The following is a 25,430-nucleotide window of genomic DNA, read 5'->3' as shown; positions in this document are numbered from 1 at the left end:
CGCCAGTTTCCTTGACGGTCGCAGCATCAAGGTCGCTGTCGACAGTTTTTGCTCGGAACTCAAACCCATCAATGCTGGCGTCCCTCAGGGCTCGGTGCTATCGCCCACACTGTTCATCCTGCATATCAATGACATGTTGCATCACACTAACATCCATTGCTATGCGGATGACAGTACGGGTGATGCCCTGTACAAAGGACATACACAGCTTTCTCGCGCAGTGCTGGAGGAGTGTAGAGCCAAACTTGTGTTTGACATAGAAACCTGCCTAGGTAAAGTGTCAGAATGGGGCGCACAAAACCTAGTGCAATTTAATCCAACTAAAACACAGGTTTGCGCGTTTTCCGCCAAGAAGTCCCCGTTCACATTACCTCTTCTCTTTCAGAGCACTCCCCTTACACCTTCCAACAGCATTGGGATCCTTGGAGTCCACATTTCGAGCGAGGTTCAATTCCGCGATCATTTGGAAAGCAAGGCCAAATTAGCCTCCAAAAAGCTTGGGGTGCTCAACAGAGCAAAGCGGTACTTCGCGCCCGAGCATAGGCTCCTACTCTATAAGGCGCAAGTCCGCCCTCACATGGAGTACTGCTCCCACCTTTGGGCTGGAACACCCCAGTACCAACTCCTTCCTTCCATTTGATCGGATCCAAAGGCGGGCTGATCGACTTGTGGACGATCCCAAACTAACCGGCTCGTTGGAAAGCCTGGAGCACCGCAGAGACGTTAGCTCCCTATGCGTGTTCTATCGCCTGTATAATGGGGAGTGCTCAGAGGAGCTTTTTGACCTCATTCCACCCTCTTTTTTCTACAACCGCACCGCGCGCCACCGTAAGGAATTTCACCCTCACCATCTGGGTGTCTAGTGCACTTCGACCGTCCGCTGCGCCAGATCCTTCTTTCCACGCACGTGCAAACTGTGGAACCAACTCCCATCGGCGGTGTTCCCACTAGATTATAACATGGGGTTATTCAAGGGGCGGACCAACAAATTCCTAAAAGGCCGGCAACGCATCGGCGGCTCCTCTGGTGCTGCAAATGTTCATGGGCGGCGGTAATCACTTAACATCAGGTGACCCGCCTGCTCGTTTGCTCGCTATATCTATTAAAAAAAAAAATGAAGAACAGTTTTATGATGTTCCCAACATTCGTAATAATTTTCAGCTCTACTAATACCAATACGATTTATTGTAACCTTTCCTTCCTCTATTTTTGGGGCTAACTTGACCGGGCTTGAAGTCGGAACTTGGAAATGGAGAAACATAGACCTTTAAAAAGTGATATCACCAAACATACGTTCACAAAACGTTCACTTTTAATCGAGATAAGTAAATCTCTTATCATTACCACTTTAAATACTATGTAGTTTCGAATCCACTATTCAGTTGTTATTACCTTAAGACGAATTAAATTGCCCGTTACATATGTAGTACGAAGGTAATCTTAAGGCTATGGATGTTATCATTGCTTTAGGAAATTAGATGTGAGTTTCATACATACTTAATTTAACTGCCTGTTATTTATATTGTTTTGTGTGCCTTTACAATAAAATATTTAAAAAAAATCAATTCAAGGTATTAATTACTCAAGGTGGCAAACCAAAATTGTTACAACTCACGCTATTTATGTTCAGGAGTAATCTACCCTGAAAAATATTTTTTCAAAACCTAAATATGCCCCTATGTAGGTAATAAGTTTCTATAACTACTAGTTTTCAATCTTACAGCTCTCGTAGTTTATTTATAAAATGGCTGTGACACACACATAGACGGACAATTCCTAGTTTCATTAAGGAACTCTGAAAATGCGTTGACTCTTGTGGGTTATTTTGTTTAAAAGATGTTGTTCTAAGTCCGGAACAGAAAACCTATAAAACGGTAATTTCACTCGATTTACGTACTTACTACACGTTCAATGACAAACGTTCTGTGGCTCTGTTAAAGTTCTTATCTTTATTGCTAGTAGTTATGATACAAGTAAGTAGTACAATTGCTCATAACACGTTACTCTTATGCAATTGAATTAATTGGGTTTTTATTACCAGTTTTTTGAATATTCAATGAATTTTTTCGTAACCTATTTGGTTGTTACTTTTACTTTAGATGAATTACATAGCTTTCTTCTTTCGTGAGATGTGGAACAAACCAATCCATTCCTATTCCCTGAATATTTGCTTTTCAGATTTAGCCATACATACAATTTAGTAGTAATTAAACCTGCCCATAGGCTAAGTTAGCAGTATTTAAATTTGTATAGACTAAATTAGCAGTAATGAATGAGATAACTTTTTAAAAAATTAGCTAAAAACCCGTTATTAATCATTGTGAAGATAAAAATATTTATTTTTACGAGATAAGAGTAAAAGTTTATTTTTACGAGATAAGAGTAAAAGTTTATTTTTACGAGATAATAACTTAACTTTTAATATAAACAAAAATATTTAGTGATGCTTAAGACAGATAATAGTGATAATTTGTTGATTGAAATGCAAATGGAGTTAAATATTCCGTATATTTAACTCCATTTGCATTTCGCATCCCGATCTTGGCAAAGGTGGAAATCTTGTTACATAGGATTGCAAGAGAAGTCAAATTCCAAAGCAGACTGAACTAGCCGAAGCAAGTCGTAGACACAGACAGTTCAAATATATCCTTGTGTCCGTTTATCGGAGTACATTTGACGCATTAAAGCAGAATAGTAGGAACGCTCACAATAACGCTGACCGCTCATTTATTCGTACAATGCGCGGCTAACAGGCCATAATTCGATTTCTTTAACTATTTTGAAAGTGTCCGACAGAATTGAGATGGCAGGGCATGTCTGTAGGACCACCTGCAGATGACCGATGGACCCTGTAATGTATGAACTATTACTGTCGTCTTGCTCCTATACGCCGCACACTATAGACTGATCATGGATTAGAGTAACCCCTTCCAGACACTTGGCATGTGACTGGGAAGTGAGACAGAAGTGCTTGTGGCATACATATATGGCTGGAAGCCGATATTACAGGTGTAAGAGGAATACACATACAGTATAGACCCGTTTTGCTACTGGTACTGGAAAAACAAACGTTGGAAGACGACTATCTCGTTGGTCCGCTGACATCACCAAGAGTGCAGGAAAGACTTGGAGGAGACTCACCCAACATCGGGAAGAATGGAATGCACGTGAGGAGGCCTGTATCTAACAATAGATAAGTAGAGGCTGATAAAGAAGAAGATGATAGGATTTTGTCTTTAAAATTGAATGCAACCTCGCTAGCGTAATCAAATAAGATGCTTCGTAATCCTATCTCAGGAAAATGCTGTAAACGGTTTGCCAAAACTGCGCTTTGCAGTGCAAGGTCGCCGTTCTAGCAACTTGGGACCCCAACGTGCTATGTGCTCTACCCATTGCCACTTCAGCTTCGCGACCCGTTGAGCTATGTCGGTTACTCTAGTTCTCCTACGGATCTCCTCATTTCTGATTTGATCACGTAGAGAAACTCGCCTCTCCATCGCCCACTGAGTGGCTCTGAGCTTTCTCATGAAGCCCATAATAGTTAGCAACCATGTCTCGGATCCAAATTATGTCACCACAGGCAACAGACACTGTTCGAAGACTTTGATCTTCAAATCATTGAGGTAAAAGCAGCCGGGTTTTCGTTTTAGATTTTAAATTTTATCTCGTTTATCATTTGCCGCGGCTGTCGCGTAATTTGATGACGTCATTGAGATGCATTTCCTGTAATTAAATTAATACTACCTACAGAATTTTCCTGAAAAGCGGCGCATTTGGTACAGTGTGCGAACAGATTAAAAAGTCAAAGGCAAAGGCAAAGGCATGTTACTGGATGTTGGATACTCGCCAAACGGCCGCGGGCGGCGAGAGATCGATGCGGTTTGCTTCTTTTTAGGTGATATTTATAAATATTGCTTTTGACAGCATTTCCCTAGTTTATGATGAGAATACAAAAAAATTAATCAAAACACGTCGCGTCCTTGATCTTGCGACACTAAACTTTTTCATAGATAGCAAGAATCATTCCACCCACACGTTTAGTCTAGAACGCCACATAATATAACCTAGATTCTATAGACTGAGGTATAATTATTCTGAAGGTAAATTTTGTAAAGCGTTTTCACGTGCGTAACGTTCGATTACAGCACTATGTCTATGGATTGCAGAGGCCAAGAAAACGTACAATGTATATAACCATATTGCAAAACTGTGCTTCACAAAATTCCTTGCTACCATTAGATAGATCAAGAAAAAATAGCTAGGCATATAATACCTAACTAGGGTCCAGCTGCATGACAGACGGTTACAATACAAATTTTGACCACCAATAAAAAATTTACCTTATACAGGTATAAATACTCAACTGTAACCTGTTAGTATGATTACGATATTGAAACATTACATGTTTTATTCATACATACAAACACGTTCACGTAACAATAGACGCTTTAGTTAGAAGATTTATTAGGTAGAAAAAATACTAGTGTAAATAACTGAGGAGTAAGGAGTACAAAACGTGGTAATTGCACGAAATAAGAAATTTACAGGAGGAGCGAAAAACTGAATGAAAACTATTGAAACTTAACTGCAATTGTACCTTTTTAATCGAAATCACAAATTTCATTTAAGTACCTTGGGACCCCAGCGTCAATCAGTTTTTTAAAATATATGCCCTGCCCATTGCCTCATCAGCATCGCATCCCGTTGAGCTATGTCGGTTACTCTGGTTCTCCCACGGATCTCTTAGTTCCAGATTTGATTATGTAGAGGAATCCCAATGGACATAGGTCCCTGTTTCTTGATAATGGTATTTGGGACTATGCCATGAAGAAAAAAAACGTACTAATTGCATTATTAATACGCAACTATTATTATAAATGAATCATTGTATGAATCTATGCTTTGCAATTGACCAATCAATCAATACAGAAATTGTGTTCTTGACATGTCCAATTTGACTCTTGTATGATACAACGGTATGATTATGCGCATTTTTTGGCACCACATTACCATTGAATTGATTTATAGCTAAGAGGATATGCTTGTAAAACAATCGAACCATATCTTTTTATTTGCTGTACGAATGATAAGAATTTTAGTCAGATTTGGATGTATTCCAAACAAATTTTTTCGTAAGTCAATGCTAAGCAGACGGTTCCTTTGAAATTATTCTAGTGTTTGTCACAGTTTATCTTCTACTATTTGAATGAAAAACAGAGCTGTTTTTCTCATATAAGCAATAAAGAAAATATTGAAACATACCTGGAGGTCATTAGGTTTATTGATCTTATGTTTAATGTAGTTACGTCTTATTTGTTTAATTTTGTTAACAGATTAACTAAGATAACCATCAAAATTCAAGAAGGCATAGAAACCCAGGTAAACCAACTCTCAAATATTTCGTTTCTTTTAGTAAAACGATTGTTAACCACCACATAATGTAGCTAGTTAACAAATTAATATTTTAAATCTAATCTTAAGTTCAAAACCTCGGATTCCTATAAAGTAGTTCAGCTATGAAAGTTTAATGGAATTCGACGTCAACGCTTTTGTGTTTTAACTCTTTAATATTTCACCGGTGTCGTCGGTAGAAATCTAGACCTAGAGCTGAAGGTCGAAGATATTGTATCAAGATTCAATACGGCGATTTATATATCCTGCTATATTGCCATTGTGGTATCTTTGACTTAGTTTTCTGATGAAGTCTCTTGTGTTTAATTGTTTAATAAATACTTAATACTTGCTTTCCAAGCAAGAGATCCGTGATTCCTTATGGGTCCCACGATTTTTTCAAAATTGGCTCAATTTTGATCCACTACATACCATGCATAAGAAAAATTCGTGTACACCGCTAAAGGACTTAGCATTTCGTTTTTAGATACTTCTCAATACAATAAAAATAAACTCGAATCCATACTAATATCTATTATAAAACAAAGTGTATGTTAATTCCGCTTAACCGATTATGACGAAATTTGGTAGGTACAGATGAACCCAGGGGATCCAGGAACCCAGGGCTCAAAGTTTGCATAAGCATTATAGGTAGGATAATATGGCAGGTTATAATTATGATGAACCACACCAGCAACTGACATACGCTACTTCTTATCGTCGAAAATCGAAGTGGGTTTTTAGAAAACTTTAATCCACGTGGTCGAAGTCGCGAGCATTGTCTAGTTCTTCATACAATTCTTTTATGAGAAGAGTCTTTTTCAATTTGAAAGTATTTTTGCCTTAAGTCAAATAAATCTTCGATAAAAATGGTTATAGAAATCGTTGCTGTTACACCACGCAAACACGGTTTGCACAATAAGCTTAAGATTCAGTTTGTAATCCGATTAGAAATAAATTGGGAGAAATCCTTCTGTTAAATTTACACAATTTGTTTTGTAACAAATAAATTCTCGCTCACAAATAAGTTTAGCGCCTTATCGAGAAAATATTTGAAGTCTGTAAAGTTCAGAGCACTTAAATAGTTTCTAATGGATTTTAAATCGATTTCAGACGTCTTCAAATTAATTATGCGTCCCTCGAATGCTTGTACAAGTACATATAGTAACTACGCGACAGGTCGACATAGCAATCGGGGAGAGAACGCCTCGCACACTCGCACAACCTTCGCGCTAACCTGGTGCTGGGCAAGTGCGGCTGACGTGTGGGTTTGCGGGGCGTCCCCCCACCTCATACCCCGATTGCCATTTCAACCTGTTGCGGACTATACAATTTACATACCTTGTCCATATTTAATCTGAGATGAACTTTAGTATCTTTCTGTGTCGGAAAAAATACAATTCAATGAATTTTGTATTTGTTTCGATTCCAAGAGTAAAGAAAATTAAGGCCTAATCCTAAATACATTCAGTTCTTTATTTTAAGAGAAGGATTTCATCGTGGTTATATTTATATGGTGAATAAATTTCTTTCTTCGTGTGGCAAAACATATCGCCATTTTATCTTTGGTCAAGGTGAACCGGGGAAAATATTGGGAGAAAAAAAATCTGCGTACAAAGTAAAAACCGGCCAACTGCGAGTCAGACTCGCGCACTGAGGGTTCCGTACTATAGGTACTCGTATTTTATCGACACTTTGCACGATAAATTAAAAACTATTATGCTTAAAAATAAGTAAAGCTCTTTCATATTATGTTACCCCACTTAGTACCTATAGTAAGTAATCTTACTTTGAAAGTTGAAAACAGCAATATTTGTTCATGAACACATTTTAATTTTTTCTTGTGATGTAACCACAAATTCACGGTTTTCAGATTTTCCCCGAATGTCTGCTATAGGACCTACCTACCTGCCAAATTTCATGATTCTAGGTCAACGGGAAGTACCCTGTAGGTTTCTTGACAGACCGACAGACAGACAACAAAGTGATCCTATAAGGGTTCCGTTTTTCCTTTTGAGGTACGGAACCCTAAAAATTAGCACTTTTAAACATCATAATTATACAAACGGATCTAGAAATCGAAAAATTATGTTCCCACAGCCACAGTATTTTTTAAAAAAGAAAAATTGGGGCGATCGCAATGTAAGATAAAAGCGATACTTACTTGGCTATTAGGGAAGGTCGCAAACGCCGACTGGACTTTAAGCAAGGCATGGTCCTGCTGGTGAGCTGGCGGTGGTCTGCCCTTGGGGAAGTGGAACCGCGGGATGACTCTGGACGGCCCCGCCGCTCGCACCGACCTCTGGAGCGTCGTGTGCGCCGGCGCTGAAGATGCCTTTGGAGGTGTTGATGCTGCGTAGTTCTGTGAAAGAAACAATAAAATCTTTACATTTCTATTTACCAATGATATCTGCCTATGACATCAATATTTATGCTACGTAGTACGCACTGGAGGGGTCATTTCGAACAGAAATAATGTTTTTATGAAACTGTGAAAGTTAGTAGATATTGGACATCAAGTTATCGGAATCATTATTATAAATGCGAAAATGTGTTTGTTTGTTGGTTTCGTCCGCGTGGAATTAGGGTTTTAAAAACCCCGTGGGAACTCTTTGATTTTCTAGGATAAAAGTAGCCTATGTCACTCTTCAGGTCTTTATCTATACCCATACAAAAAATCACGTCAATCAGTTGCACCGTTGCGACGTGATTGAAGAATAAACCTACAAACCATTAAACCAACAAACCCACAAACGAACAAACAAACACACTTTCGCATTTATAATAAGGGTACTGCTGATTTATTTTTACTTTCTAATAAACTTCTGCGTAAACACATAATATTATGAAGAAACGCCCTTGACTGTAAGATATCATTATTCATTACCTAGGTACAACTCGAAAAGGACGATAAAAATGTTGCCATTACGAGTATGTTGCCATTACGAGTATGTTTGCCCTTCCTAAGGACAAGTATGAGTGTCTTTCAGGGTTGTTTGTTTATGTAACAATTATTGCTGAATGTGTTAACCGACTTCAAAAAAAGAAATTCTGTATTTGACCCGTATGTATGTAATATATGTTAAATCGATATACCTAAGTATCATCTGTAACAGGGGCAAAATTTATATTTTATATTTATAATAAGATAACGAAATTTCAGGTTCATGAATAAATAATAAATAAAAATATTTTTTTATTCAATTAAACTTTTACAAGTACTTTATACATTTCTTTTTTTTACCTTTTCGTACATTTACAAGTATAAACATTCTCAAGCGTCAACCATACCCTGACTTCTAGACAACTGTCCTGGTGCTTTAGATGTTTAGACTACAAAAAATCTATCTAACACTATATTTAACTTTATGTTTCTCTGGACTGGTATCTAAGTTAGATGGAATGGAATAGATTCTTCATTCTCACGGTTCTATATGTGGATACTAAATTTTTTCCACGACTTCATTCGCAGTGGATTTTTGATTTTGGGAAATCCGTTGAACTTTTTTCAAACTACCCCCGCAGCATCAAGACTGAGGAGTTGGAATCTGAATGTAGTTAGTAAATTCACTGTACTAAGCTCTACCTATCTTTTTAAGCACTACTTAGGTACCTACTAAGTTGCAATATTTCATCTCTCGCGTTCTTCTACGCTAAAGTAAAATACTATCCACTTGTTACGTTTTATTACAAAATGTTATCATATTACAAACACGCTGAAAATATCGCAGTATAAATAAACGGGAGTGGGCGCTAGTTTCGATCGAATATAAATTGGAGCATCTGATTTTATCGCACGATAAGGTTAGTAGGGGTACAGAGTAAGGATTTGATATTACATACAGAGGTTCGACGAAGCCGTCTAGACGGCAATCGAGCGGTGCGGATTGCGGAACGAAGGAGCGACCCAAACTGATCTACAGTACGCGTCAGAAAGTAATGTACATCGAACTTTAGAAGGAGATATCGGATTTGTAGAACATTGTCTCTGTCGTTGAGACCGACAAAACGTCATAGGTCATCTAGTCTGTCGCAAGCTGTGGTCGCAAGCCTGTCACGAGATACGTAATCACCCCGCCGGAATTCCTTATAGGTACCTACTTAGGTTTATCTAAAGTGTGTTGGAAATTGGAATTGAAAATCACTGATGACAGAGTTTATTCCATGGCTGAAATAACATAAAGGTAGATACATATTCCTAAACCATAGATGTTCGGAAACTGCAGTTCATGGCGAAATAATAAGTAGGAAGGTATTATAAACGCCGAGCATAGCTGAATCTTCCTTATCGAATTCCAAGTCCCAACTCCTCAATCCTGATGCTGCAAGGTACTGAACTTTTAAGCCGTGGGAATTAAAGGACATTTTGAGAAAAGGACATATTGAGAAAGAACATTTTGAGAAAAATAGATTATGAGATAAGGACTTTACGAGAAAAGAACATTTTGCGAAAAAGTCATTCTGAGAAATGGAAGAGGACATTATAAAAAAGGTCATTTTGAGAAAAGGCCATTATACGCTGACACGGTCATTCTATCATAACGAAACACATCTACCTATAATAAAACTCATTCATATTGTATGGGGGCTCGGTTAAAATGCAACGGGCATTTTCAGTTTTATCGATCACTGTCTACCAGCTATTTCTGGCTGCAGTCGCAGCTGCAGCGTGCGAATTTAGCTTAAGTGGTTCCCACTCATAATACCACTAGCCTTGTCGGTCTACGACCCCGTTAACCGCCTCTTAGGGTTCTCATCTCAACGTATAATAAACACTAGCTGATGCCCGCGACTTCGTCCGCGTGGATTTAAGTAGGTTTTTTTAAAAATCCCGTGGGAGCTCATTGATTTTCCGGGATAAAAAGTAGCTTATATCACTCTCCAGAACTATTCAGTATACAATGCCGCTGTATCTACGTATAAGATCGACGTGTGATCCTAGACATGCCTTTTTAGGTATTGTAATTTAAACTGAATAGAGGAAAGATAAGTTTTAATTAGCGGACTCTAGTGAAAGCCAGCACAAAGGCTAAGAAGAGATGGAAAGAAGGCTGTACCTACTCGAGTTCCTTATAAAAATGTGTCGTAAGGACTTTCAATTTGACGTGGATTGCTGATAATTTTGTTAAATAAAATCTATTCATCTTAATTTATCCGTGATAACATTCCAATCTTTTATAGCCTGTATCTATCGCTCCCGAGATTGGCACGGTCGTTAAATTCGTTTTGGACTCTCCTTGACCTATAAACTCGTATACGAGGTGTATCTACGTCACTGCCGAACTGTTAACCAAAATATACACAAAACTCAATAAAGAGTAACTAATTAATAAAAAATTATACAACAAAGTTAATCGCGTTAATCTTTAGCGTTTAAACTACCGTGAGTGATTTCCATTACAACTAACGTCGACTAGACACGTGAGTACAGCCGGGATAGATATTAGTTATAATCATTATACTTGAACCACCTACTAACTATAGCTGTATGTACCATTTGGTTGCCACTTGCCTGGATGAGATAGCTAGGTAGCGAGTAGCCAAATTATCTGTCCGTCTGTCGTGTCTGTCAAGAAAATCTATAGGGTACTTCCCGTTGACCTAGAATCATCAAATTTGGCAGGTAGGTAGGGCACAAGTAAAGGAAAAAATTTGAAAACCGTGAATTTGTGGTTACATCACAAAAAATTAATTATTCATCAACAAATAATTAGTATTTTCAATTTTCAAAGTAAGATAACTATACCAAGTGGGGTATCATATGAAAGGGCTTTTTACCTGTACATTCTCAAACAGATTTTTATTTATGTTTATGCATAATAGTTTTTGATTTCTCGTTCAAAATGTCGAAAAAAATACCTGAGTACGGAACCCTCGGTGCGCGAGTCGGACTCGCACTTGGCCGGTTTTTTTAAATAAAAATGAATAAAATAAAAATAAAAATCTTTTTTATTCGAATAAACTTTTACAAGTACTTTCGAATAGTCGGATGCATCTACCACTGCATGCATCTATCATTTTACTTTACATCATTATTAATTGCATGTTTACATTCGTGAGAAAGCTCACTAATCCCAGGTACAAATTCTGTTGCCATACCTTATCACTTTATTTAAAAAGAACTGCAGAAAATTGAAAGCCTTAAATAAAATAAACTTCGCTTTGTCAAATTCTTATTCACACTAATTTTATTTATTGATGTGCCGCCCACAGTCCACACGACAAGCTAAGACTTTGTTTTGTTAGGTCATTCGTAAGTCATAACTCATAACCCTGGTGGGCTGATTGATTAATCTACTGTAATTACCAATTAAAATCATTGAAACGTCTTAAGAGCTACCTATATTATGGATACCTAATTATATTTCTAGAGTTCTGTAAGGATATAAGAAAATCGTTAGTTAGGCGCTTTCTTCCTGCGGCGCTCCCTCATCTATGAGGATCGTGACTCCCGTTTTATTGTTACTTGCTACGTGGATTGTATTGCATATGTGTGTCAACCGCTCCTCTTATCTGGTCCGACCAACGTCTCGGGCTACGTCGTGCGAATACTACGTGCGAAGTTGCCATCGAGCATCTTGGGACCGCAACGTCTATCGGTTTTTTAGACTAAGTGCCCTGCGCATTGCCACTTCAATTGTCATTCTGTAGTGTAATTTTTTAGCTAAGATGAATATTCTAATGCCTAAAAACAATAAATTGAAAATGTGTATTTTAAAGTGGCTTCAGTAGAAATTTATGCAAGAGTACAAAACCACGAGAAGGAAGTTGTGGGTAAAATACAGAGTCAATTATTTTTGGAATAAAAATACTATAACAATAAACTGAACGATTTTTATAATAATTCGTTAAAAGTTATTAGTTCAAATCTATTTCGCGCTTGACTGGTTTTTTAACGAAACGTAGGTAAACGTAGGTACCTACTAACGACCATTTATTTCACTAGCTCATTTGCATTTAAATTAATAAAACGTTTCGAACGTTAACCCAAAGACTGATAAATTTTGAAAGCGACTTAGAATTTAGGTGTCTAGGTATCTAGTGATAGACACCTAAATCCTTATCAATGTTATAAATATTGTTTTAACTATATCCATGCTAAAACTAAATAAATAGAATGCTCTATTTAAGCTTACAAAGACATGTTTTTTTTTTCATATTGTAAAATCACTAGCTGATTCGCTTCGTTCGCGTGGATACAGGTTTTTAAAAATTCCGTCGGAACTCTTTGATTTTACGGGATAAAAAGTAGCAAGTTTTTGCGTGAAAGTGTAACAAACATACACACAAACTTTCGCCTTTATGTTATTAGTGTGATTTATGTAGGTAGATGAGGATTAAGGAATTTTCTTAATTTACGAGTAACGTAACTTTAGCGGGGGCCTGATATGCCATTGGCCCTTAAGTTTCTATGTTACTTTGTTACATGAAAAGATTTAATAAAGTTCGTTAGAAGCTGAAAGTTAGACGACGACAAGTTCAAGGTTAAGCGCCGCCATTGTCAGAGATTTCAAGCATACTTTGTGATGAATGTTTCCCGCGACTTTCAAATTCCAGCCATCAAACAGGCATTCAAGGTGGGTTCCCAACGAGTCACACTCAATCGTGTCAGAGTGTGACTCGTTTGGAATTTTTTCCTATCGAGTCACACTGCGCCCCTTGTTAGAAAAATTGTTTAAATAATTAACCAAAATAAAGACGATAGATCATCTCATAGAAATTCCTGACAAAAAATAAATAACCTTATTTATTTTTTCAGCAAACCAAAATAGGGTGCTAAGTATTAACCCAAAAAAATAATTAGATTTAATTTACCAAACCATCCCATACGAATTTTATTACATCAGAGAACTCTAATATCTTACTCCATCACTAATGTTAACATGTGAATTGGATACCTACACTTATCGCGAAAAGATCTTAGTCCTATGATTTTAAGCTTTTAACTTCGCACTCGCCAACCCTCCCTGGTGACGCTGTAGCGGCCAGTAGGGCATACGCAGCATAGTCAATCCGAAACAACACACAAAAAAAGGCCGCTCGAGGCAGTTCATTATCGATCGTCAAAGCGTGCGGTTCTACCCTCAGTTTACGATATTTTATTTGTGATGTAATTTTTTAAATTTTATATTCGTAATAATTATTGTAAGAAGAGATTTTTGCCTTTTTAATAATTTCCCACGGGATTCACTCTACTACTTTATTATAAAAAGGAATAATCGGATTTAAAAAAGAAAAGTAGGTAGGGAGATTTTTATCATTTTTTTTCGTCCGTTTCAATGCTCCGACCCTCGTCCGATTCAGTGCGTAGGTAACATTCAAATTATTGTTGTTCGATATATCAACTTACATAATACAATTATAATACTAAAAAATATACTTATTCCAAACAAAACGAATACGTGTTCGTCGTAGTTAGGCATAAGTTTAAGCTTTAGATTATATTAATATCAAGTAATAATGTTTTTTATATTAGTGCTTAGTCTGTGAGTAGCTTATGTTATCGAACTTGAACACGCAAATAGTATTATGTTTTTCTCCACTGAGTTGTAGGCAATAGAGATGCAGACTTTGTACACCGAACCAAGCGTCAAATAAGTAACCGCCCCCACCTCATTAATAGAAGTTCACCACGGGCTATGACCTTGCGTCCTATGAATTCGGACCGATAAAGAATATGGGATAGAAACATTTTTTTTCATATTTACTTGTCACTTATTTGTCAAGTACAATCTTGTTTCTAGTATAATAAATTTTATCGGCTCTGATAGATGGATAGACTAAAACAAATGCAAAGAAAACCCGCATAGATTAGGAAATCTCGCTGCACTCGTCAATATAGACATAATGGAACTAATAAATACAATTGATTTTCACTTTTATCTCTTTATAAAAAAAAATTAATAGAAGTAAAAGATAGGTATAATATTGACTGACAAAGTAAAAGTAGGTACAGCGCCAATTTATTGGATGACAAAAATATCACCAGGCCGTTCTGCGAGACATCGTCCTCTATTACTTTGCAACTCTCTGAGTGTTTTACATGTATAAACCTAATTCACATATTTCATGATTTCATTATTTACTGTTGGTATTTGGTAAGCGATAATTAAACTCGCAATGCGTGAGGCTTTGTGCTTTGGGTTACAGTCTCTTTTAATGTTTGCTTTCCAATCTATTTTATGAGTACTGTCAGTACTGAGTACCTATGTAAATTGAGATTATAATATTATGCTGTGGTTAATGCGTGCGTGCCTAAAGCACAAAACATACATGTTACGCTGGATAAGCGCTCAATCCATTCCATTCCATAAGCCATCAGTCCAGACATATATTTTCTTACTGCAATAATATATTTTGGCTAATAGCAAGGGTTATACTTAGAAATAGAAAGATTTTTATTCAAATAAACTTTTAAAAGTAGCTTTTGAATTGGCAAATGCCTCAAAGAGCCTCAATTGCTCAACCGGTAAAGGAGTGGACTGAAAACCGAAAGGTCGACGGTTCAAACCCCGCCCGTTGCACTATTGTCGTACCTACTCCAAGGACAAGCCTGACGCTTAGTTGGAGACGAAAGGGGAATATTAGTCATTTAGCATGGCTAATATTTTTTTTAAAAATGCATCTACCACTGTTTTAGAATGCCTTGCTTACTGAGAGAACCAGTAAGAAACTCGTCGGTTGCTCTTTTCAAATATTCGATTTACAATAACTAATAATACGAGTATTATGCACTGTATAAAAGTAATAGCAATCCTCGGTATTGCTTGAGCGAGCTGCGAGTCAAATCCACGCTCTTTAGCCAATCAGAGGTGATGGCTATTGTCACACTGTAAAGGATCAACCAACCCCCTGGGAACATTATTCTCTGTATCGGCACTGCCGTTTCCCAATATGGCGTGCGCGAGCGATGCGCGCGCGACTATTTATACAACGCGCCCGCGTTCACGCAGACGGACGACGGCTATCCCATGCTATAATTATAGCCCAACCCATTGCGAATCATGTACACTCAGTACACGGTATATCGTGAGAAACGCTCTGTATTTTGCTACAGTGTATTTGTAAATATATATTATGTGTCATCATCAACCTATAGACGTCCACTGATGGACGTAGGTCTCTTGTAGGGACTTCCACACGCCACGGTCATGCGCCGCCTGAATCCAGTGGCTCCCTGCGACTCGTCTGATGTCGTCCGTACACCTAGTGGGGCTTCTTCCAACGCTGCGTCTTCCGGTGCAAGGTCGCCATTCCAGCACCTTGGGACCCCAACGTCTATCGCTTGTACGAACTATGTGCCCTGCCCATTGCAATTTCAGTTCGCAACCCGTTGAGCTATGTCGGTTACTCTAGTTCTCCTACGGATATTATGTGCAATATGATGGTAATGCCGTTGCCAACAATATCTACGTATGTGTGTATTACGCGTTTTTAATGCAGCCTTGAGAAACACTTCATACAGTCCGTCAGTGCAGTTGTCTAGACAGAGCAATCCTGAGGGTAACAGGGGTGAGACGGAGAGCAGGAGGGATTATACCGAGCGGCAGAACAAATTTTAATTAATTATTATATTATTAGTCGATCAGTCGTGCAAGTAAGTATGTGCTACGACGTCGTGCAGATGCCAGTTCGTTTGAAAACATCAATCACGTCGTCACTCATCTCCGTAGATAGAGTAATAAAGGTAGATGCAGGAACGTTTGCTTTCTCATTCGCACTAAAAAGAGAGCACTAACTGGTTTTTTTCAAGAATACATACAAGAAGTTGCAAAACAAACTTTGAAAATTCATGGCGTAATTGTATTTCTCATTAGTTATTTACTTGTTTTCACATAAAAAACGTTTAATACAAATATTGTTGATCGGTTAATACAAATATTGACTACGAAACAATGGTAATAATTGTCGTGTTATTCATCGTTACGTCGTGCTATCGCTATCTCATACGCGGTTACACAGTACTTATATCTACCTATTATTCTTTCTAGGCTCGTCTCACTGTATGTATTGACGCTGTGGTATAGTATCGGTATTGAACTGATTGTGTTGGGAACTTTGAAGGCAAAGACGACGAGGCATATTTATTTATGTAAGCCGATAATCTGTTCAACTCAATGAATAATATTATAATAGCTAGTGATAATACTAAAGTAGGTATTTAAAGGTTCATAATCTTCTAATTCTAGAAGGCCTTAATGTTGATGTATACTACTTCACCAACCCACTACTAATGAAGGGTACAATAGTTCGCCAGTCCTGATTTTATGTCATTCAGTAAATTAGCCTTTTACAGTGTTTCTATAGTATTTTGTTTAAATGATGCAACTTTTGCGGTAACGTAACCGGAACAAACGAGATATACACATGCATGTAGTTTAATGTAATGTAGTATGTACTTCAATATGTTAGTTCCAAGCATCTAGTAGTCCAGTTCATCTTTGTGGTTAATAAGTTCGGGCGCAGTTTTATCACCTGATGTAGGAAGTCTGCTTCTCTATGGTCTGTATGGTCTAAAACTCAATGGGTGTGTATAAAAAATGAGTGCTATATTTTATTCTCAGCTCGACGCTCGTTTCATTTAGTCTATTTTTTCTTTTTAGCCTCATTTGCATATTCCATCACAGACTGTTATGGAAGCTTAATACGTGAAATAAGAATTTTTTAGCCATCCTTGACTTTCAAAGTTCAGAGAAGCTTTGTTGAATTATTTATTGAGCCTACCTACCTACTTACTCATTATTTTTTTACTTATTCTTTTCTTTGTCTAAATTGAAGGTGATCGTGTACTACAAACCGCGAGAGTCAGTAAAGAACGCGCACTGCATTGACTTGTCCTGACTGACTGACTGACTAATCTTTCAATGCACACCACTGGGGGTTAGAACTTGAGAATTGAGATTTTGATTTTAGGTATAAGTTCCTTTTATAACATAGGTACTTAGGTTATTTATAATAACATCTACCTAAGTCAAGTAGACATCTCTTGTAGAGATAAGTCCCTTATAGAGGATAAGTTTTCTTTTTACTGTTACAAAATTTTGATACGAATAAATAAAAATATCGCTGCCTCGGTGATTACACCGGAAAGTGCAGCTTTCGAAGAACCCCTACTGGGTCAGACGTCATCAGACGAATCGCAGGGAGTCGCTGGATTCAGGTGGCGCGGCGCAAGACCGTGACGTGTGGAAGTCTCTACAAGATACTTATGTCCAGCCGTGGACATCTATCGGTTGATAATGATGATGTTGATGGATGAAATAAAAAATGATCACACAGTTAATTTAACTTTTTAAGTTCCATTGAAGTCATACGAGCTTTGTTTTAGTACCAGTTATTGTTTTCGTTATATTGAATAGCGCCATACACCCTCAACTCTACCAAACATGCTAGGTATTTGAATTTTGTTTGATTCTGCGTCTCTGAAAATCTAACCTACATTCGACAATTGTGCTGCAGCAATACTCTAGAAAATGTATTCGGTATAGTCACGTATTGAATGGGTCTTGGTTGTGTAGGTAAATGATAAATGAGATCCAATCAATTAGAGTAGATATCAGACTATAGGTATAATAGCTAGAATATTTCCTATTTAGTTGGCTTTTGCCATCGATGTATATTTGCATATTATTATTGCGAGGCACAGGCATAAGCATTAGTGTTGCGACACATTTGCGTAAATTCCGTCGCCGAAAGTTAGCGCATATTTGTACGCTCGCTATGATTTAAATACAACTGTAAATAAAATAGTGTAATGTTTTCTAATCCCTTGCATCATCTCAAGCGACATTGGCTATAAATTAAAAAAAAAAAAAAACATTATGGCGGTTGAGTGGCACCATTTTCAAATGTGAAATATTTTACTTTTTAATTCATTTTTAGGGTTCCGTACCTCAAAAGGAAAAACGGAACCCTTATAGGATCACTTTGTTGTCTGTCTGTCTGTCTGTCTGTCTGTCTGTCCGTCTGTCTGTCAAGAAACCTACAGGGTACTTCCCGTTGACCTAGAATCATAAAATTTGGCAGGAAGGTAGATCTTACAGCTGACATTTGGGGAAAAATCTGAAAACCGTAAATTTAGGGTTAGATCACACAAAAAAAATTAAATTGTGGTCATGAACTAATAATTAGTATTTTCAACTTTCGAAGTGAGTGACTATATCAAGTGGGGTATCATATGAAAGGTCTTCACCTGTATATTCTAAAACAGATTTTTATTTATTTTTATGCACCATAGTTTTTTAATTATCGTGCAAAATGTCGAAAAAATACGACTGTAGTACGGAACCCTCATTGCGCGAGCCTGACTCGCACTTGGCCGGTTTTTTGGCAGGGCAGTCAGGTTTTATTTTGTTAAGTACTTACTTGTATAAGTTACTTGTAACATATTATTATCTAACTATTTAGTTGAAGGCGCGTTCAGCATAACGCCATATTATGTACCTTCCGCCTAGTTCTTATTTCGACCGGAAGCTCCCTGAAGTTCAGAACCTATGCAATGCCATTGCAAGCGACTTTTCAAAAAGCGCGCGGCCGAAACTTCAACGCTCGTAGTCATCGTTCCGTTATGTAGCGCGGTGAAAAACACGTAGCGTATTCCGTTGAGTACTTTTGCTTATGCTATCGTTTATTTTTTTGTTTACATATATTTTACTGATATTTAATTAATATGTGTTTTGTCAAAATTTCTGTGTAATTACTGTAAGTGTTCAGTAAATAAAGTTAAAAAAATAAATACTAGGAAGTAAAATTCAGCCGCTGAACTTTCGGCGACGTAATTTACGCAGCTCTGTCGCGTCACGACGATTTAGATCAACGATTACTGAGTGATCATTCTGCTTGCATTTCAATGTGAATGTTGAAACGTGGATATACGATACGATACGAACCTATCAACGAATAGAATGTATTGTTACACATTGTGTAGTTTAGAGGCTGGAGCTCTTGTGAACTGAGTCGTTAATCGATTTGGTCTATCCCAGTACAAGTACGTGGAATCTAACAATAAAGAGTCTGTACAATTTACGCTCTATTAATTTAAAATGGAGCATCTCTTACAATTGCCTTGCCTCTCTTCGCCCTTATTTGTATGGCTTAGGTACTTGTATATGTCCCTGTATGATCAACCGAATAAGTAGTAAAAACTTGCTTAGAAAGGAACGCTAAGACTTACCTATTAAACTTGCTGATGCCCGCGACTTCGTTCGCGTGGAGTTTTTGAAAATTCCGTGGGAACTCTTTTATTTTCCGGGATAAAAAGTAGCCTAACCCTGTAACAAATAAACCTGGAATAGCGGTGGAATAGTTATACTCTGTTTTGTCTTTCTCTGTCATCAGTAATTTGACATTTGAAGGAAAAAGACAAAACATAGTATAACTATTCCACCGCTATTCCAGGTTTAGATTGTAGTGTTAATTTGCAGGGTATAATCTACCTCCATTCTAAATTCAGCCAAATCCGTCCAGTAATTTTGCGTGAAGGAGTAGCAAACAAACACAGATACACACAAACTTTCGCCTTTATAATATTAGTGTGCTAATGTTAAATAATCACCATTATATTACTTTTCGGAAGAACCGTACCAGCTGTTTTGGTATCAATAAATGTATTCGAATTTCGATTGTTAGGTTAGCTGTTTCGATATTTCGCGACAGACCAAACCCAAATACGATTATTACGGCAAGAATATCATCGTGATATTGGAAACGGGTTCGCCGAAGTTCTCAATATTGGAAACGATCAAGTTGTATTTGGTTTCTTTGGTTGTTTAATATTCATTTAGTGATTTCGTTTATAGCTCACTTAGGGCCTTGCCGCGCTTGTAGATTATAAAATGAGGTTGTTAAAGAACTTGGGATTCAATTTCATATTCAATCTGTTGAATTTACTTGTGGCGTTTGGACTGTTAATGTAAACATTTAAGTAGGTTAAATCGATGATAGTAGGTATTGTAGGTGTGATTATAAGAATAGGACCTTACCCGCAAAATTTAGGAATTTTCACTGCGCAATAAAATAGTACAAAGACAAAGACTGTGTTGCAGTTCGTATGTAGGCAGATTGTAAGGATTAATTTATGATAAGGATGGCCCTGTATGACTAGGAACTGATAAAAATAATATTTCCTGTCATCATCATCATCAATAACAATCCGGCTTCTTTTCAGACTAGCAGGGCGCGTAACACAATTCTCGCAGCTATTAAAATTATCGGCACTATCTATAACCTGACTATGAAAAAAAGTAGGAACTACTTTGAATAAATAATTTGAATTATGTTTTTTTTTAAATTTAGTTTGGTTTGCGTAATTATTTATCACCATTTCATCAAGTATACAAATAACATATTCAACAATTGACAATCAAAGTGTGTAGATATGGTGTAGAATGTAGATAGCTACCAAAGTACCTTTCATCAAAATCCGTTCAAATCAAATGAAATTTTCCTCTCTCTATCTCATTTATCCACATGCATTACATTGAACAGCCATCTCTGTCTGTTAAGCAAAAAGCAACATAAGGCTATGGTGTTATGGTTTCAGGACTTCAGGCCAGCTGAGCGGTCCGGACGCGTTTCCATGGCAACCATTGATCGAGCGCCATCTTGAATGCAGTCGTCTGCGTCTATTGACAATCAAGCCTGGCATGTGCCAAGTTGTGAACACGTAACAATAAAAATATTGTAAATTAATTATTATTTGTTGCATTATTTTAATAATTTCATATTAATCTTAAAAATAACTTGGAACTTCCATACATCTTTCAAGTTAACCCGCTTCCATCTTAGACTGCATCATCACTTACCACCAGGTAAGATCGCAGTCAATTCCTAACTTGTATCTTACGTAAACTTGTATGTAATGAGGGATTGTACCCATGGTGTTGGCAGCATTACCTCTTTGGATGGCCAAACTTATTCTATGTCCAAGGTAGCTGCTAGTTCTTGAGTCCCCGGTTGACTCGATAAACCTTTTCGAAATATTCTAGTTATTTATAATAAATCAAGTAAAAATGATTAAATTAAATTGTATTTAATTTGATTGTGTTGTTGTAAATATAAACTAAGTTTTAATGATCATTAAACGGATCACTTACACCCTAATCCCATTTCAGACTGAGTCATTAATTCTCTGAAAGTCTGAAACTGAAATAAAATCCCTATTTTAATTATTAGTAAATCCTGTACCTACAGGGTCTACCAAAATATTCTTCACTAACTTATTTTATAACACAATGATTGTAACTATCCTTTTGGAGAATGTATAAATAAACGATATAACGATGAGCAGTCATAGATTAGTGGTTATCAGTGATAGCCTCCTATTCGGAGGGTCAGCGGTTCTATACAAGGCACCCACCTCTAACTTTTCGGAGTTATGGTAATTGATAAAGAGAATAAAGAGTGTTCACAAAGATGGCGAAGAAGATGATGAAGAAGACACAAAATAAGAAGGTATTGTAGTAGGGGTAGGTAATATAGTTTAGCTAGGCAAATTATGCGCTACCAGTTTTCAGCAAAGCATTCTTGTCTGAAGTTTAAACCATAAAGACACCATAAAAATTCTGATGACAAAACTAAACTTACCTACACCTACTAAACTTTTCACCCCTATTTCCTCCGGTAATCGAGCAAAAATTTACATTTATAGGTATAGCTCCCGGGTCTCAAGAAATTTTCCGGGTATCATATTATACGTTGAGACGGGATGGGATTTTAAATCAATATCGCCGGGACAGGTTAGCATTCCACGAGTACTTGGGACGAATTGCAAAATATTTATCACCCTCTTTAGAAGCAATCGTACCGATAATAACCTGTAAAGGCACTTGTAATCAAAGCCCTTCTTTACAATACAATACAATTCTGTATTTGCATAAATTAGTGTTATTCTATAGTCTTTATTATTTAATTATATTATATTCGTGATTAAAGGATAAACCAACAAAGAAACATACTTTCACAGTTATCTTAATATGGGTAGTGATATTTCCAGTGTTTTGATTTAATTAATGCAGTCCTTGTAAAATCCCGAAGTTTTATTTTATTTTTATTCTGAAATTTTTGGGATCTTTTAACAGTGACTATGGCAGATCCAAACCTACAGTCAAAGAAAAAATTAACGCAGATCGATAAAACCTTTTAAAGTTTACTCTTAAATATTATAAGAGTATACCGATAACTCACGTCTCTATCGATAACTCAGGAAGTGATTGATCACATCAAAACATGGGGATACACCTACATCAGATTAAATCAATTTGGGCATAAATCATAATCCAGATATTCGCAATATTTTGGACGTCGACGTAACACCAATAGCAAAGTTTTATTTTATTTTAACGATAATTAGATAGGTATGAACAAACTGATTTTATCAGCTGGACCATAACTTACTTAGTTGTAGTTAAATATTTTCCACTTTCGACGGTATTTTTAGGGCACATCCAGTCAATCAATTTTGACGAAATTTGTTGCAAAAATTGCTTGCATTCCGGGTTCTTTAAAAAAATCAAAGAATTCCCACAGGATTTTAATAACACAATTCACGCGAACGAAGTGCGGGCATCGTTTAGTTTTGATATATAATGTTACCTACTGGGTTGTAAACAAAAATTGTATGAAAACAAAATACGAAAATAATTAATTATAATAACACAGCTTTTCTTGATGGCGACTCAACTCAACGCCTGGCCTAGTAGGTATAATAGCTAAGGAAAAGCGTTACCTCAAGAACTCAAGAAAAGTCTGAAATCTTTTTCTTCAGTTGCTTTCAGTATACAAACTTGTATTTCAACGTCAATTACGCTAAAAACATTACTTCTGCTACAGTAGCAACTTTAATTTTTATAACTTTAACTTTTCCTTCTTCGTTATTGCTTTTTCTCGGTATTTAACAGAGACTGCTTATTATTGTGATATGAACTGATATGAAAAGTTACAAGTTTGTATTTCGAGTAGATTTAATTTTATTTGGATACTGTATAGTGCGCGCCGGGTCGAGATGGCAATCGGGGTGGGAACGCCCTCCACACCCATACAGCTACCACGCTAACCCGGTGCGGGCGAACGTGGGCGCTGTGCAGGTGTGCGGGCCGCGAGGCGTCCCCTCGCCTCATACCCCGATTGCCATCTCAACCTGTCGCGTACTATAGTTTCATTATCAAGGTTTAAGTTAGATTAAGTCATACAATCTACCAAAATTCCAACAGGTCCATTGTTGAAAGTAAAAACCTTTTATTCAATAATATAAGGTATAAAACCGAATTCACATCAAGAAAAATTTGCCTATGACTAACTATGGGCCTATAGATGGTCTACTTACCAACTATGGATGGTCGCTAACTATGGGCCTCAAAAGAAAGCTCAGAGTCAATCAGCGGGCGATGTAGAGAATTTCTCTACGTGATCAAATCAGTTATGAGGAGATCCGTAGGAGGACCAGAGTAACCAACACAGCTCAACGGGTTGCAAAGCTTAAGTGGCAATAGGCAGGGCCACAACAGGGATAAGCGTTGTCATGGCGCTGCCATGGCGACCTCGCACCGGAATGCGCACCGTTGGAAGACCCTCCGCCTTCACTAGGTGGATAGACAACATGAAACGAACCACAGGGAGCCGCTGGATTCAGGTGGCACATGACTGTGGCATGTGGAGGTCCCTAAAAGATACCTATGTTTAGCAGTGGACGTCTAGCGGTTCAGGATGAACGAATAAATACTGCAGGCCACGCGGAGCGTTTTTCGCAAATAGTTCTACTTTTTCCCCAAAAATAGACGTTAACTCTGACGAAATGATTCGCCACAATAATAGCTCCACACGAAGCTCTACGCAATTTTTATTGGTGTGGACACAGCTTAACATAACGTAAAAGTTAAGCGTGGGTTAAGTAGGTACGGCTTTTATAACTTGGAGCTTCACTTAATCATGATATCTTAAACATTTTAGGGGCTTGACTTTTAATGAAACTTTCTGGCGTTATAAAAGATCAAGTGAAATGGCTTTATGACCAAGTGTTTTGGCTGGTGGTTAAAATACTTCGGTCTCCTATTCGGTGGGCCCAGGATTCGATGCAGCGAGCCATGTTGGGTATCACTCTCAGGTATATAAAATCCGAAATGAGGAAATTCGCAGAACAAAAGCGACCGACATAGTTCAAAGGATTAGCAAGCTGTAGTGGCAATGGGCAACTCATGTCTGTCGCAGAATCGATGGGCAATGGGGCAGACGTGTTCTGGAGTGGAGACCGCGTACCGGTAAGGGCAGTGTGGGATGATCTCCCGCTGGACCGATGACCTGAAGAAGGTGGTGGAGAGGAAGGCGCTAGACCGTGTTTGGTGGCGCGCTCTTGGAAAGGCCTATGTGCAGCAGTGGACGCAAACAGGCTGATGGATTGGATTGAAATTTTATTTGACTATTGTAAAGCGGTCCCTAAAGAATTTTTCACAGTGAACTGGTAATAATTGTGTGGGTGAACACTGGACATTGGACATGTGCTCAATTTGAAAACGTGCTGCATACTGCGGCAATCAGATTTCAAGCTAAACTGAACGTTACCCTGTTCCGTTTAAGATTAAATTTTAAATGCACGGCGGAGCTTTGCATCTGCGAATAGCTTTGTGAATACTGAAGTGCAATGTTGTTAGGTAAATTGAGTTTAATATAATAATATCGCTGCAAGTGTCTCTATTTGCCTTTGCATTTTGTAATTAAATTAATGTTGATACGCCGTTTTTACTTTGAAAACATTCATGCTTATAAAAAAATATGTATTCTTTTCAACCTTCCGTTTTGTGCCACTTCTTTACTTGTTACAAATTGCAGAACTCACCTGTTTGTTCCCTCACAACTACTATATGGGGCTATTGAAGTAGGTAACGAGTTTATACGGCTTTCCGAACCAGTGGTAAATTAAACTATCTGACGATTCAAAAGCACTTGTTTACTTGAATTACTTGAATAAAAATATACTCTATTTCATTCTATTCTATAAGGACCTGCAACGCATCAGCGGTTTTTCTGGTTATGCAAATATTCATAGG

At 37.4% G+C, this 25,430-nt stretch overlaps 2 protein-coding genes across 5 annotated transcripts in view; one reads left to right on the top strand and one right to left on the bottom strand.

Moving 5' to 3' along the window:
- The window catches only part of LOC117997241 (serine/threonine-protein phosphatase 2A regulatory subunit B'' subunit delta), a 132,054-nt gene that overhangs the window by 29,349 nt on the left and 77,275 nt on the right, over nucleotides 1–25,430 (bottom strand). For all 4 annotated transcript variants that reach the window (XM_069509770.1, XM_034985480.2, XM_069509772.1 and 1 more), the window contains one exon: nucleotides 7,556–7,753. In XM_069509770.1, coding sequence (XP_069365871.1) covers nucleotides 7,556–7,753 — 198 coding nt within the window. The remainder of the gene's footprint in view (nucleotides 1–7,555; nucleotides 7,754–25,430) is intronic.
- The window catches only part of LOC138404778 (uncharacterized), a 218,962-nt gene that overhangs the window by 157,520 nt on the left and 36,012 nt on the right, over nucleotides 1–25,430 (top strand). The gene's annotated exons all lie outside the window — the stretch shown is intronic.

The sequence above is a fragment of the Maniola hyperantus genome, chromosome 4 (assembly GCF_902806685.2).
Source record: "Maniola hyperantus chromosome 4, iAphHyp1.2, whole genome shotgun sequence".
Lineage (NCBI taxonomy): Eukaryota > Metazoa > Arthropoda > Insecta > Lepidoptera > Nymphalidae > Maniola > Maniola hyperantus.
Note: the sequence above shows the minus strand (reverse complement) of the source record. Positions and strands in the feature narration are given on the sequence as shown.